The 10754-nt window shown below is 38.6% G+C and overlaps 1 protein-coding gene across 1 annotated transcript; it reads left to right on the top strand.

Annotated features, from left to right (window-relative positions):
- Positions 1 to 2509: 2509 nt before the first annotated feature.
- mat2ab (methionine adenosyltransferase 2Ab) lies at positions 2510 to 7529 on the top strand. Its single transcript, XM_008418596.3, has 9 exons — positions 2510 to 2751; positions 3304 to 3381; positions 3546 to 3668; positions 3751 to 3863; positions 3940 to 4083; positions 4237 to 4455; positions 4537 to 4719; positions 4841 to 4974; positions 5737 to 7529. Exons 1-9 carry the CDS (start codon positions 2658 to 2660, stop codon positions 5837 to 5839), a joined length of 1191 nt encoding a protein of 396 aa, XP_008416818.1. The 5' UTR covers positions 2510 to 2657; the 3' UTR covers positions 5840 to 7529.
- The last annotated feature ends 3225 nt before the right edge of the window (positions 7530 to 10754 follow it).

The following is a 10754-nucleotide window of genomic DNA, read 5'->3' as shown; positions in this document are numbered from 1 at the left end:
TCTTCGTAGTTTCCAGGTTGCTTTGAAAGGATTTGGGTTAGAAACAGGTATGTGAAGTCTCCGTTTGTGAGTAAAAGTCAGTAAAGCGACATATTTCTATCAACAGGTAAAAGAACCATACTTCTCAGAATTTTTGCTAAAATTAGAGGAGGCACTAGCTCTGTTATTGATCTACTATTTCCCTCTGACAGGTCATTCTGCTACTGACCTGCTATTTTAACCATCCAAGTAAATATGCAAGAGTAAACACAATTAGAGATCCTGCTGAGGGCAACATCCAGGACATCTTGCATCATGCTTTTCCACCCTTTGTAACAAGTGTCCGCAGTGCCTATTCATGCTGACTCTTCCTTTCTGATGCAACACTGCTCAGCGATTGACCTGCATGGTCTGGTGACACAAATAAAAACCATAAAACGCAGTAATAGTCAGAGGCTGAACTGAGTCAAATGATAAAGGCTGGCAGTAAAAGCAAGGATGTCACGTTAACAACCTTTTCCTCAACAAAACAGATTCAGTTTTATCTCCTTTAGTTTTCAGAACATAGACGGTGTTTATTATCACTGACTATGATCTGAATTATACATTTTAATCTTAACTCATCAATGGGGAAAAATAAAAAAACATGTCATTGTTTTATTTGATAAAAGCAAAAATGTTCCGTACATAAAAGGCTGATATTCTCCAAATCAAATTTTGTTTTAGGGTTTTAGCCAAAGTAGCAGATTAAATTGATTAACTAAGTCCATCTCTGGGTTACTGTGGAGCAGCATGTTCACAAACATCACATTTAATCATATTACACAGGAAGGCCTAAAGCAGTAGATGTACATCTGAGCTTTTTAAGCATTAAATTATTTTTCAGATACAGTTTTCTCTGCGTATATTGTTCACCTGAAGGCCAGTTTTCACTCTGAAACCAAGTCAGACGTGATCACTGGCCAGGTTTATCTGGTTCTCTCACCAAAACCAGAATTTTCTGTGAGTGTCTTATCAGAGTGTAAATGACTTTAGGAAAATGACGTTTTACCTGTGTCATAAGTTTGTTCCAGTGATAAAACACCCCTAAATGCCACAATACTTGCTACAATTAAATTTGCAAAATTATTTGTTTATATACTTCTTGATTTAAATGCAAATTAATGTGTAAAAGTTCAATTATACTTTTTACTCAAAGTAAGATATTGTTTTTAAGCAGTTGATGTTTAAATTCTTTGTAAATTCTGGAAAAATTGAAGTCATGAAAAAGTCATCTCATGATTTGGCAAATTTACCTCATGACAGTGCACAATAAATTTGTGGCCATTTAAAACTGCAACATTCAAAATTCTTGAAGGAAAGCCATACTATCAGTGTCACATTTTTAATCAATTTAAGAATTTATGGATTTAAAAAAGCAAGATTTCTAAATGTTTACCTCTCCACTTTTTTGTACGCCTAATTTTTCTCTCAATTCATTTAGTAACATCATTGCAAACAATTAGACTAGAGTTTTGACAAAGTCCTTAAAAATACTCTGCGACCCATATTTTTGTGGTAAGTTCAGATTTCCAAGTATTATGCCATCAACTAAAGAGCCTTATTTACAATATAAATTGTTACTCAAAGTGGAGTCTTATTTAAATGTTTTTGTTGTTTCCATATGACAAGAATGACTTTTATCCAGAATGACTTGGCATACCAGTAATTAGGGTGACTCCCAGTTTATAAAGTATATCAGAGCACTGAGAGAGAAAACGAGAGTTAGAGATTATATCTCGATACCCAACGTTATACACTACACAGCATGTGAAGAATAAACAGATTAATTCATTTTTCATTGCTTACAATAGACAATAGGGGGCAATATACCAGTTTGAAAAAGACCAAATCACAATCATGATTCTTTTTGTCTAGGTATTGTATCAATTCAAGGCTTGGTTAACAGTTGTTAACTTTTAACTGTTGGGTAACACTTGACCAAGCACTGAACCACGTGAGATTCATTTTGAAGCATTATAAAAGTAAAATTGAAACATTGTGTGTGTGTGTGTGTGTGTGTGTGTGTGTGTGTGTGTGTGTGTGTGTGTGTGTGTGTGTGTGTGTGTGTGTGTGTGTGTGTGTGTGTGTGTGGAGAAGCAGACAAAGTATTTATACATGCAAAGTCACGTGGAATTTTGCAGATAAAAACATCACAGTGTTAAATATCTTATTTTATTTATGAGCAGAATTTCAGACAAACTGAGATAAAATGACATTTAAACGGACCTCCGCTTATTCTGTATGATTTCACATTTCAAAAAGCCACTATATTGATATAAATGCTCGCATACAAACGTGCGTACACTGGGAGCAAACTTGACTCTTGTTTCAAACGTAAAGTTGCGTAAGGCATGTGATTTTTTGTCAATTTCTGACCAAGCACCGCATTCCTGCTCGCAGTTGGGTGCTGCCTCCTGATAGGTTCAGCGACACGGACCGCCTCCTCTGACGTCAGGACGTCAGCCTTCACAGTATAAATAATGGAGCTCTGCGCCATGAGGCTCAGGTTTAAGGATCAAATACAGAGGCGCAGTAATTCCGTGCTCTGAAAAAACAGAAAAAAAGAGTTAATTTTATTGAAACGTGATACCTAGTCAGCGTAACATTTATATTACTTTGTAAAAGCAGCCGCAGCCATGATGAACGGAGAAATTAATGGTTTCCACAACTCCCTGATCGAAGAGGACTGCTTCTTGTTCACCTCAGAGTCGGTGGGAGAAGGACACCCCGGTAAGGCTCGACACGCCGGCCTTTTCTGCTTCACATACCAGGCAGTTTTACAGCATTGTTTTAAGGTTGTATCTTTTCTGCCTCCGTTTTTACACGGTACTTGCAATTTTGAGTGTCTGTCTTGCATAAAAAGCTGTAAATATTTAAGGCAATTCTTTCCAGCCTCGCGGCTGTCGCGGGCCAGTGCTCAGAGCACGCGCTGCTACAAGCTAATGCTAGCTAGCTCATAAAATGCTGAGTCCTTTAAAGATGTTTTCCACATTGTGGACATGACTGGACAGACAAAGGTTCTGGACGTATAATTTGATTTCAGTAAGCAGTGTTTAGCTTTGTGCCATAAGTAGGTTTATATCAAGGGTTGTTTCCGGTCTCGGTTTAGTTGCCCGCGCTGTCTCTTCCACCTCATGTACAGCTGCTGAAATGGCGACTGTAACACACACCGTGTCCCTTTTCTCCCCTTGCCTCAACCGTGACCAGACAGCATTATTACAAATTGTCTCTCTTCAGTCATCTGATGCAGATGTATATCTTTTTGTGACCTTTTTTCCCCAGATAAAATCTGTGATCAGATCAGTGATGCAATCCTGGATGCCCATCTCAAGCAGGACCCAGATGCCAAAATTGCATGTGGTAAGACATGCTTTATTTCTCTCATTATCATGACTGATGTATCTAAGATTTGCTTAAGACTAAAGCTCCTTTGTGCTAAATAGAGCAAATCGATGCAATAATTAATGGCTTTAAAGACTCAAAGGTGTATTTCTTATTCTTTTGGATTTGTCCTCCTAATGCAGAAACTGTTGCCAAGACCGGGATGATTCTGTTGGCAGGGGAAGTGACATCGCATGCTGTAGTGGATTATCAGAAAGTTGTGCGTGAAACCATCCGTCAAATTGGATATGATGACTCATCCAAAGGTGCAGCATTTATTTTGTTTTTTTCTCCTTAAAGCTTTCTGTTTATACGTGGGGGCTTCATCTGCAACTGTTTTCTATACAGGCTTTGACTACAAGACCTGCAATGTTCTTGTGGCTCTGGAGCAGCAGTCTCCTGACATTGCTCAAGGTGTTCACATTGATCGGAGTCAAGAGGACGTTGGGGCAGGGGACCAGGTAAGAAGTCTGTGCAAGATTTAGTTTTTTCTCAAGTATTAAATGCTTAAAGCTCACAGTTGTTTTATTTGTGTAGGGTTTGATGTTCGGATATGCAACCGATGAGACTGATGAGTGCATGCCTCTTACAATTATCCTTGCCCACAAGCTGAATGCTAAAATGGCTGAACTGCGACGCAACGGCACACTCCCATGGCTCCGGCCAGACTCAAAGACGCAGGTAGAGTTCTCATAACATGAGCCTTTTGAGTATGCTCATCTAAAAATGTGAAATATTTGGTAAGGGGTGTTAAAAGTTGTTCCATCTTCTGGCTGATGCTTGTCATGGAAATTGATTTTGGAAGCTTTATATAATTAATTTGCCTTCTTGCAGGTTACTGTGCAGTACCGTCAAGACCGTGGCGCCATGCTCCCTGTGCGAGTGCACACCATTGTTATCTCTGTCCAGCACGATGAAGAAATTTGCCTGGAGGAGATGAGAGATGCACTGAAGGAGAAGGTTATTAAGGGTGTTGTTCCTTCTGTCTATCTGGATGATGACACCATTTACCATCTGCAGCCCAGTGGGCGATTCGTCATTGGAGGGCCCCAGGTACACATCGCATCATGTGACTTGAATTTAACTAGACATCCTGGAAGTTACTAACTGAGACACAACTGCTCTTCTCTACAGGGGGATGCCGGCCTGACTGGACGCAAAATCATTGTAGACACCTATGGCGGCTGGGGAGCCCATGGTGGTGGCGCGTTCTCTGGGAAGGATTACACAAAGGTGGACCGCTCTGCTGCCTACGCTGCACGCTGGGTGGCCAAGTCCCTGGTAAAGGCTGAACTGTGCCGAAGAGTGCTGGTGCAGGTAAGATGTGTTGCCAAAGTTTGCTGCTTCTCTCTTTAGAGTGAGGGGTTCCCAGAGGTTTCCGCCTGGTGTTTTGCGTGTTTTTTTATATGCTTGTTATAACATATGTGTGCTATATTAGGTATCCTATGCCATTGGAGTTGCCCATCCACTCTCCATTTCTATCTTCCACTACGGGACCTCCCAGAAGAGTGAGAGAGAACTGCTTGATATTGTGAGGAAGAACTTTGACCTTCGTCCCGGAGTCATTGTCAGGTAATATCAACCTCTGAGGCTTCATCAAACAGCTGTTCCTGGGCCTGCTAGGGAAAACAAAGTATAGGAATGGGCCAGTATTAAAATTTTGATTTAAGACAGTTTAGGGGTAATTTTTACACACTGAGAATAATTAGCATAATCTAATTGCTAATTGCATTTTTTTTTATTAGAAAATTGACAAGTATGTCTACAGCAGTTGAGATAGTAAAATATTTGATTCTTTGAGTATTCAGTCCCACAGAAGATTACTTTTTCTGCACTTTATAGAATTATAAAAGTATAACGAACAAAGATAAGTTTGCTAGTCAGGCTATCTGCTCTGGTATAGTCCAGTTTTCATGCTGCATCAGTTGTAGTCTCTAACAATATGCTGGCTTGACATGTGGTACATGTTTTGTTTCATCACAAGTATTAAATTTGAGTAGAAGTATTTTCAAACAAACATTTAGTCCGTCTTGTAATCAAGGGACAATGTTGTGACTAAATTTCATTGTTTTTCTGTATAATCTTTGATATTGCACATATAGATAGAAATCTTTTATTTTTGTAAAATGGACAAGTGTGGTTTTTATCTGCAAGCTGGAGCTTCTATCTGAGGGGTAAGTGTTTGAAGATCCATTTTTCCATTCAAGTATCGGCCAGTTTCTTCATCATGGGTCATAAGGCTCGACACTGGCATCTTTACCTTCATGTGTGAGAATCGGTGTGTTTCAGTTTGAGTATGCGATTGGTGCTAAATATTTTGATTATGTATTCCAGGGAGCTGGATCTGAAGAAACCCATTTATCAGAAGACTGCAGCCTATGGCCACTTTGGCCGAGACTCCTTCCCATGGGAGGTGCCCAAAAAGCTCAAATACTAAACCTGTTAAGCTTTTCCCCCCAGGCTTGTTGGTGTATACTACAGAGAAGCCTCCAAGGTTCCAGGGGTGAAATGCACTTCTTTCTTTCCTCTCTCCTCCCCTCACTCTCACACAAATGACACATGACTCCCTGCTTCACTTGATTGTCTTGTTACTGTTTTCTGATGGCTGCACAGATGTGCAGGGTTCTAGGAGACACGCCTCAGAAACTTGGTGTTTTAAAGGATAGGATGGGTTCCATGAACTCATGCGTCGTAGTTCTTTGTGTTCTCCTGTCTTGATGTTCCTTCGCTTTCTCGTTGTGATAGTTGCTGAGTAGCTGCATTCATTCGTTCTCCTTTGGCATTCCATTCTCGTCAGTACCGTGAGTCTTCAGTGTGATGTCACTGTGGTAGCATATCTGGCAATATGCGCTACCCTTAAGTTTCTGGTGCTACTGAATGTAAGGAGCCTGCATGACATCTAAACTTGCTTGGATGCCTAATTTAACTGATGGAGAGCCTTCACCTGACACGATCCCCTTTCAGTTCAGCTTCTTTAACATTCCTCCTCTTCAGTTTTTGACACTTATGCCTGATCTGGTGTTTGTTTAACTATATTCACTCATCTTTGTGGAGGATCCTGGAATAGCACAATTAAAATGAAAGGGTTGTTACTGTTGTCACTAAAATGCTATGCATTGCAGGCTATGGGGAAAGCCAACTCCTAATCATACAGGCTCAAAAGAGCATAAGGCCTCAAATTCCCCCACAGACCTTTGCTGTTTTCTGACGTAATACAGAAAAGTCAGAAGCTGCTATGTCACTGCTTTGGTCTGCAGAGGGTATCGGATATACTTGATAGGTATTGGGAAAAAGTAACTTGTTTATGCATTGAAATTCAATTTTAACAGTTTTTTTTTAATGGATCCCTTGTTTTTTTCATGGTTTCAAAGTGGCTAAATATTCTTGTACTCCTTGAGTTTATTGATGGCAGGTGTAGCTACAGAGAAACCTGTTTCCCATCTTTAGCTCAACGGGGCGTGGTTTTTGCTGCAGTCTTATTGACCAGGAAATACAAACCTCAACACTATTTATTTGTTCTCTGAAACTCAGCGTGGATACAGAGAAGCTGATGTTTCAGAAGGCAGCTTTAAACAGACTTGGAATTACTGACTTGTGAATTATTTTTGACTTGATCATTTCAGTGTTTGGCTTGAGGTCCCAGAGTGTTGTACAGAAAAGCTTTGGTCTGCCTCGATGCGTCACTGGCAACTGTAAATGACTTACAGCTTATTTTTATTTCTGGATTACAGAACTTATTTTTTTAGGTGGGTTAGTTTAGAAATCCCGTTAAACTACCAGGTGCGATTCTTTGGCTCTTGCCTATCCTCATTAATGTGGTGGCCTCATTTGGCTGGTGTGGTACAGAGAAATCAGCCTTGTTTACATGGCCATCACATGATCTGGATAGACTAAAGGTTTTGGTTTTGTTCCCTTTTGCCACTTGGTGGTCATCCCAATGGATACAGTAAGTGTAAGAGTGCCTTTCTTTTTCTTTTTCCTCCACCCACTCTAATTTGCTTTTTCCCTTCACACCAACATGCATCCAACTTCCAGAGAAACAAGTAGCTCGTACTGTAATGTGCTCCATGTCCAAATTGGGTAGTTCCCTGATGCTCTGTAATAAAAAAAGCTATCCATCTTAAAAACTCGTGTCTGTTATTTTGTGTTTTAAGAGAAGTGTGGACATTTTTTTTAAACATTTCTGATTAAATACTGGTTTCAGTTTTGAAATGCATAAGAACTGGGTTTAAGCTTGTTGCAAGCAAGTGTTTATTACAATAAAATGAGATGAATTGAGTACAAAAGTTATACAGGAAACAAAAAATTGTTTCAGCAATAAATGATTGCATTATGTTCATGGTCCTCATGGCATTATAATATAGCTTATTTCCCCACATGAAGTAAGGACTATCTGAAAGTTATTTTAAAAGGATGAGATGTTTTAAATGGCTGTGTGACAGGATACATGAGCCACTAAAGCAATTTGTAGCAGTTGATGATGTAACATCAAGTAATTGCTGTTGCATTAAACCATAAACCAATCTCAGGATCAGTCTTCAGCTAAATGAAATGAGACCATCCCTAATTAGTCTCCAGAAAATTTCAGACATCAAAATGTACTGTAACCCCACCCTAATTATCCACACCCCTGTTACATCAGTGTAAACATCAGTGATGTTTACATCTGATGAACTGGTTTTTCTTTAATTACTGTAAGTGAAGTTAACAATTTAGAGTAACTTCACCAGTAGGAGTGACGCCTATTCAAGTCGGTGTCCTGATTTGAATGGGACCCATGGATGGAGTAAAGCATTAGGGCTATGGTAAAGAGCTCCTCCATCCTCTGGAGTTGGAGTTTATCAATAAAGATAAGAGCAAAAATACCAGTGGAAACCTGCAAAAAAAAAAAAAAAGACGGTTTGGATTTCTGTCATTTTACAGAGTTTTCATCAAGAATTTTATAAAATATTGTAACTTGAAATAAAGCGCTTTATACTTTTTAAGTTATGCTTTTCTCATTTAATATAAGAAGCTGACCTTTTGGTTGAGTTATTTTAATTAAAACTGCCAGGGATATGAATAACTTGCTTTAAGATGTTGCTGCTGAGCATCTCAACGCTAGATGCAAATAAACCTTTTAGCTCAAGATGTATTGACACATCAGTGGCATGAGTGATTAAATGCTGAAAGGTATCCTGCTGAGTCCATTGCACTTTACCTGTTAACCATTTGATTACATTCTGTACCTGCAATTAAGTCATACACCTACATTTCGTACAAAAAACATGTATAAACATTTACCACATTCAGTTATTTTCACAGCTACTTAAAAGTTGGTTACCTTTGAATACAAAAAAAATTTTATGAACTGAATAAAATTGATCCAAAACATTTTCCATGGAAGCAACTGTACAGGAAGTTGACTGTACAAATAAAACAATAATGCTTTAACCTATGCGTTTGTAGACATGAAGAGGATCACTACACTATATTTATCTGCATGATGTGGTTGTCAAAACTTGCAGATTTGACGAACATCTGACATGCTCATTGATGATGAGTAAAGATTTTTCCAGTGATCATAAGATCACATTATCGGTGCAGATCAATATATTTGAGATCAATACAGCCTGAATACCATTGAAAATTATCTTCTCAAAAACTCAACTGTTCTTAGAAAATGTTTGGCACAAGTGTCTGATCTATAATTCAGTACATCACTAAGAAAAACTCATGAGTATAGACTCATGCGTTTAACTTTGGCTCCATTGCAAACTGTAAATTTTTCTTAAAATTTAAACACCAGCCAAGATCCAAACTCATAAAACAAGATAAGCTAGTAGTGGTCAGTAGCAGGTTTTCCAAATGTATTAAAAGGGCAGACATATCATTTGCTGTCCCAGCGGGGAAATTCAAGCAGCAAGATAATGTAACTGTTCAACTGAGTTGGGCAATTTAAAGAAAAAAACCGCAGCGCAAACTGGAGCTACATAATATTAACACAACAGTGCAGTACTTTTATTTATTTATTTTTTAAAGAATTTCTTCTAAACCTGTGTTTTCTATTTAGTCAATTTTCGTCATTTCTGGTGGATTGCTTCACTGGAGTTATATTTTTGTCCTGACTTTATCAGGAAATGAGTACCTATGTAACAGTAAAAGTTGTTATCAAGACAACTGGCATGAAAATCTGTCATGACATGTTTAAATGAAGTGAGTACAAGAGTCTCTGTTATTTATTGACAACTGTGTGAAGTAGAATTTAAATGTGCTCTGAAACAAGTTTGAGCTGGTCCCAGTAACCACTGATCGCCCAGGGCACGAACAAAGATAACCGTTGTGGCAAACATGTCAGGGGAAAAGTGAGCTTTGGGAAAATATCTTAAAATGAAGTTTCTCCACACAACCAGTAGAGAAAATACTTGTTTTGAATTGATATTTTAAACACTTGCAGAACTTCTTCAAGTCAGTTCTTGCCACTGAATTGTAGAGGAAACGATTAGGTAACTCTACAAGTTGTCAAGAGTTACAACATAAAAGTTTTGTTTCAACCACAAACTTTTATGTATATTTTGGGGTATTTTATGTGATAGATCAACAAAAAAAAATCACATAATAAAGTACATAAAGAATTGTTAGGACTGCAAGTATTTTGTCTTTACAAGCTTTGGACATGCAGAGGCATTTTTGCACGTGCTTATCACAGTAAAAGGGAGGTGAATAAAAATGCATGGACGATTTTCCACGATTGTAAAATATTTTGAAATGACATTTAGTACTTTGTACTGCAAATAAAAGCCAGGCGTTAAAGTTTGTGGTTTTAACATGACAAAACTTTAACGGATACAAAAACTCCAGCAAAGTACGCCACACTGCCACATGTACGGTACACGAAGCAGTTTGGTAGACGTGCTCCTGTTGCACCATGAAGGACAGTTACAGCAGGGGTGCATTTTCATTCCCACCGGCTCAGTCTGATGTCTATATTTAACTGATACTGATGGCTTGGCGTGTCGCCAGAACCAAAATGGACAACATTCCTCACCACTACAAGAGCTCCACTGATACACGCTCCCAGCTGAAACACTCTGGGTGTGATAGTTTATCATGAGCTTTGTGGTAAAGCCTTAACAAGGGGAGCACTGATAAAGATCCGGCTCTTTTACTCTCACTCCAGTTGATCTTTAATACACATGAAGGCTTTCAGACAGCTATCTGTGTGTAATTCATCTACGTTACGTGTCTCCATTAGTGATAAAGTTCTTGAAATAAATTGATTTTTGAGTAATATTCTAATTTATTAAGGAGAAGGGAACATACTATGATCTGCTCTGTAACCTCAAGAGAAAACACTGAGAACTTTCCCACAA

Source organism: Poecilia reticulata, chromosome 9, assembly GCF_904066995.2.
Source record: "Poecilia reticulata chromosome 9, P_reticulata-male-v2, whole genome shotgun sequence".
In the NCBI taxonomy this organism is placed as follows: Eukaryota; Metazoa; Chordata; class Actinopteri; order Cyprinodontiformes; family Poeciliidae; genus Poecilia; species Poecilia reticulata.
Note: the sequence above shows the minus strand (reverse complement) of the source record. Positions and strands in the feature narration are given on the sequence as shown.

Coding starts and splice junctions, on each gene's coding strand:
- mat2ab (XM_008418596.3), top strand. CDS start 2,658: ATGATGAACGGAGAAATTAATGGTTTCCACAACTCCCTGATCGAAGAG. Junction 3,382..3,545: donor AGATGCCAAAATTGCATGTG/GTAAGACATGCT, acceptor CTCCTAATGCAG/AAACTGTTGCCAAGACCGGG. Junction 4,084..4,236: donor GGCCAGACTCAAAGACGCAG/GTAGAGTTCTCA, acceptor GCCTTCTTGCAG/GTTACTGTGCAGTACCGTCA.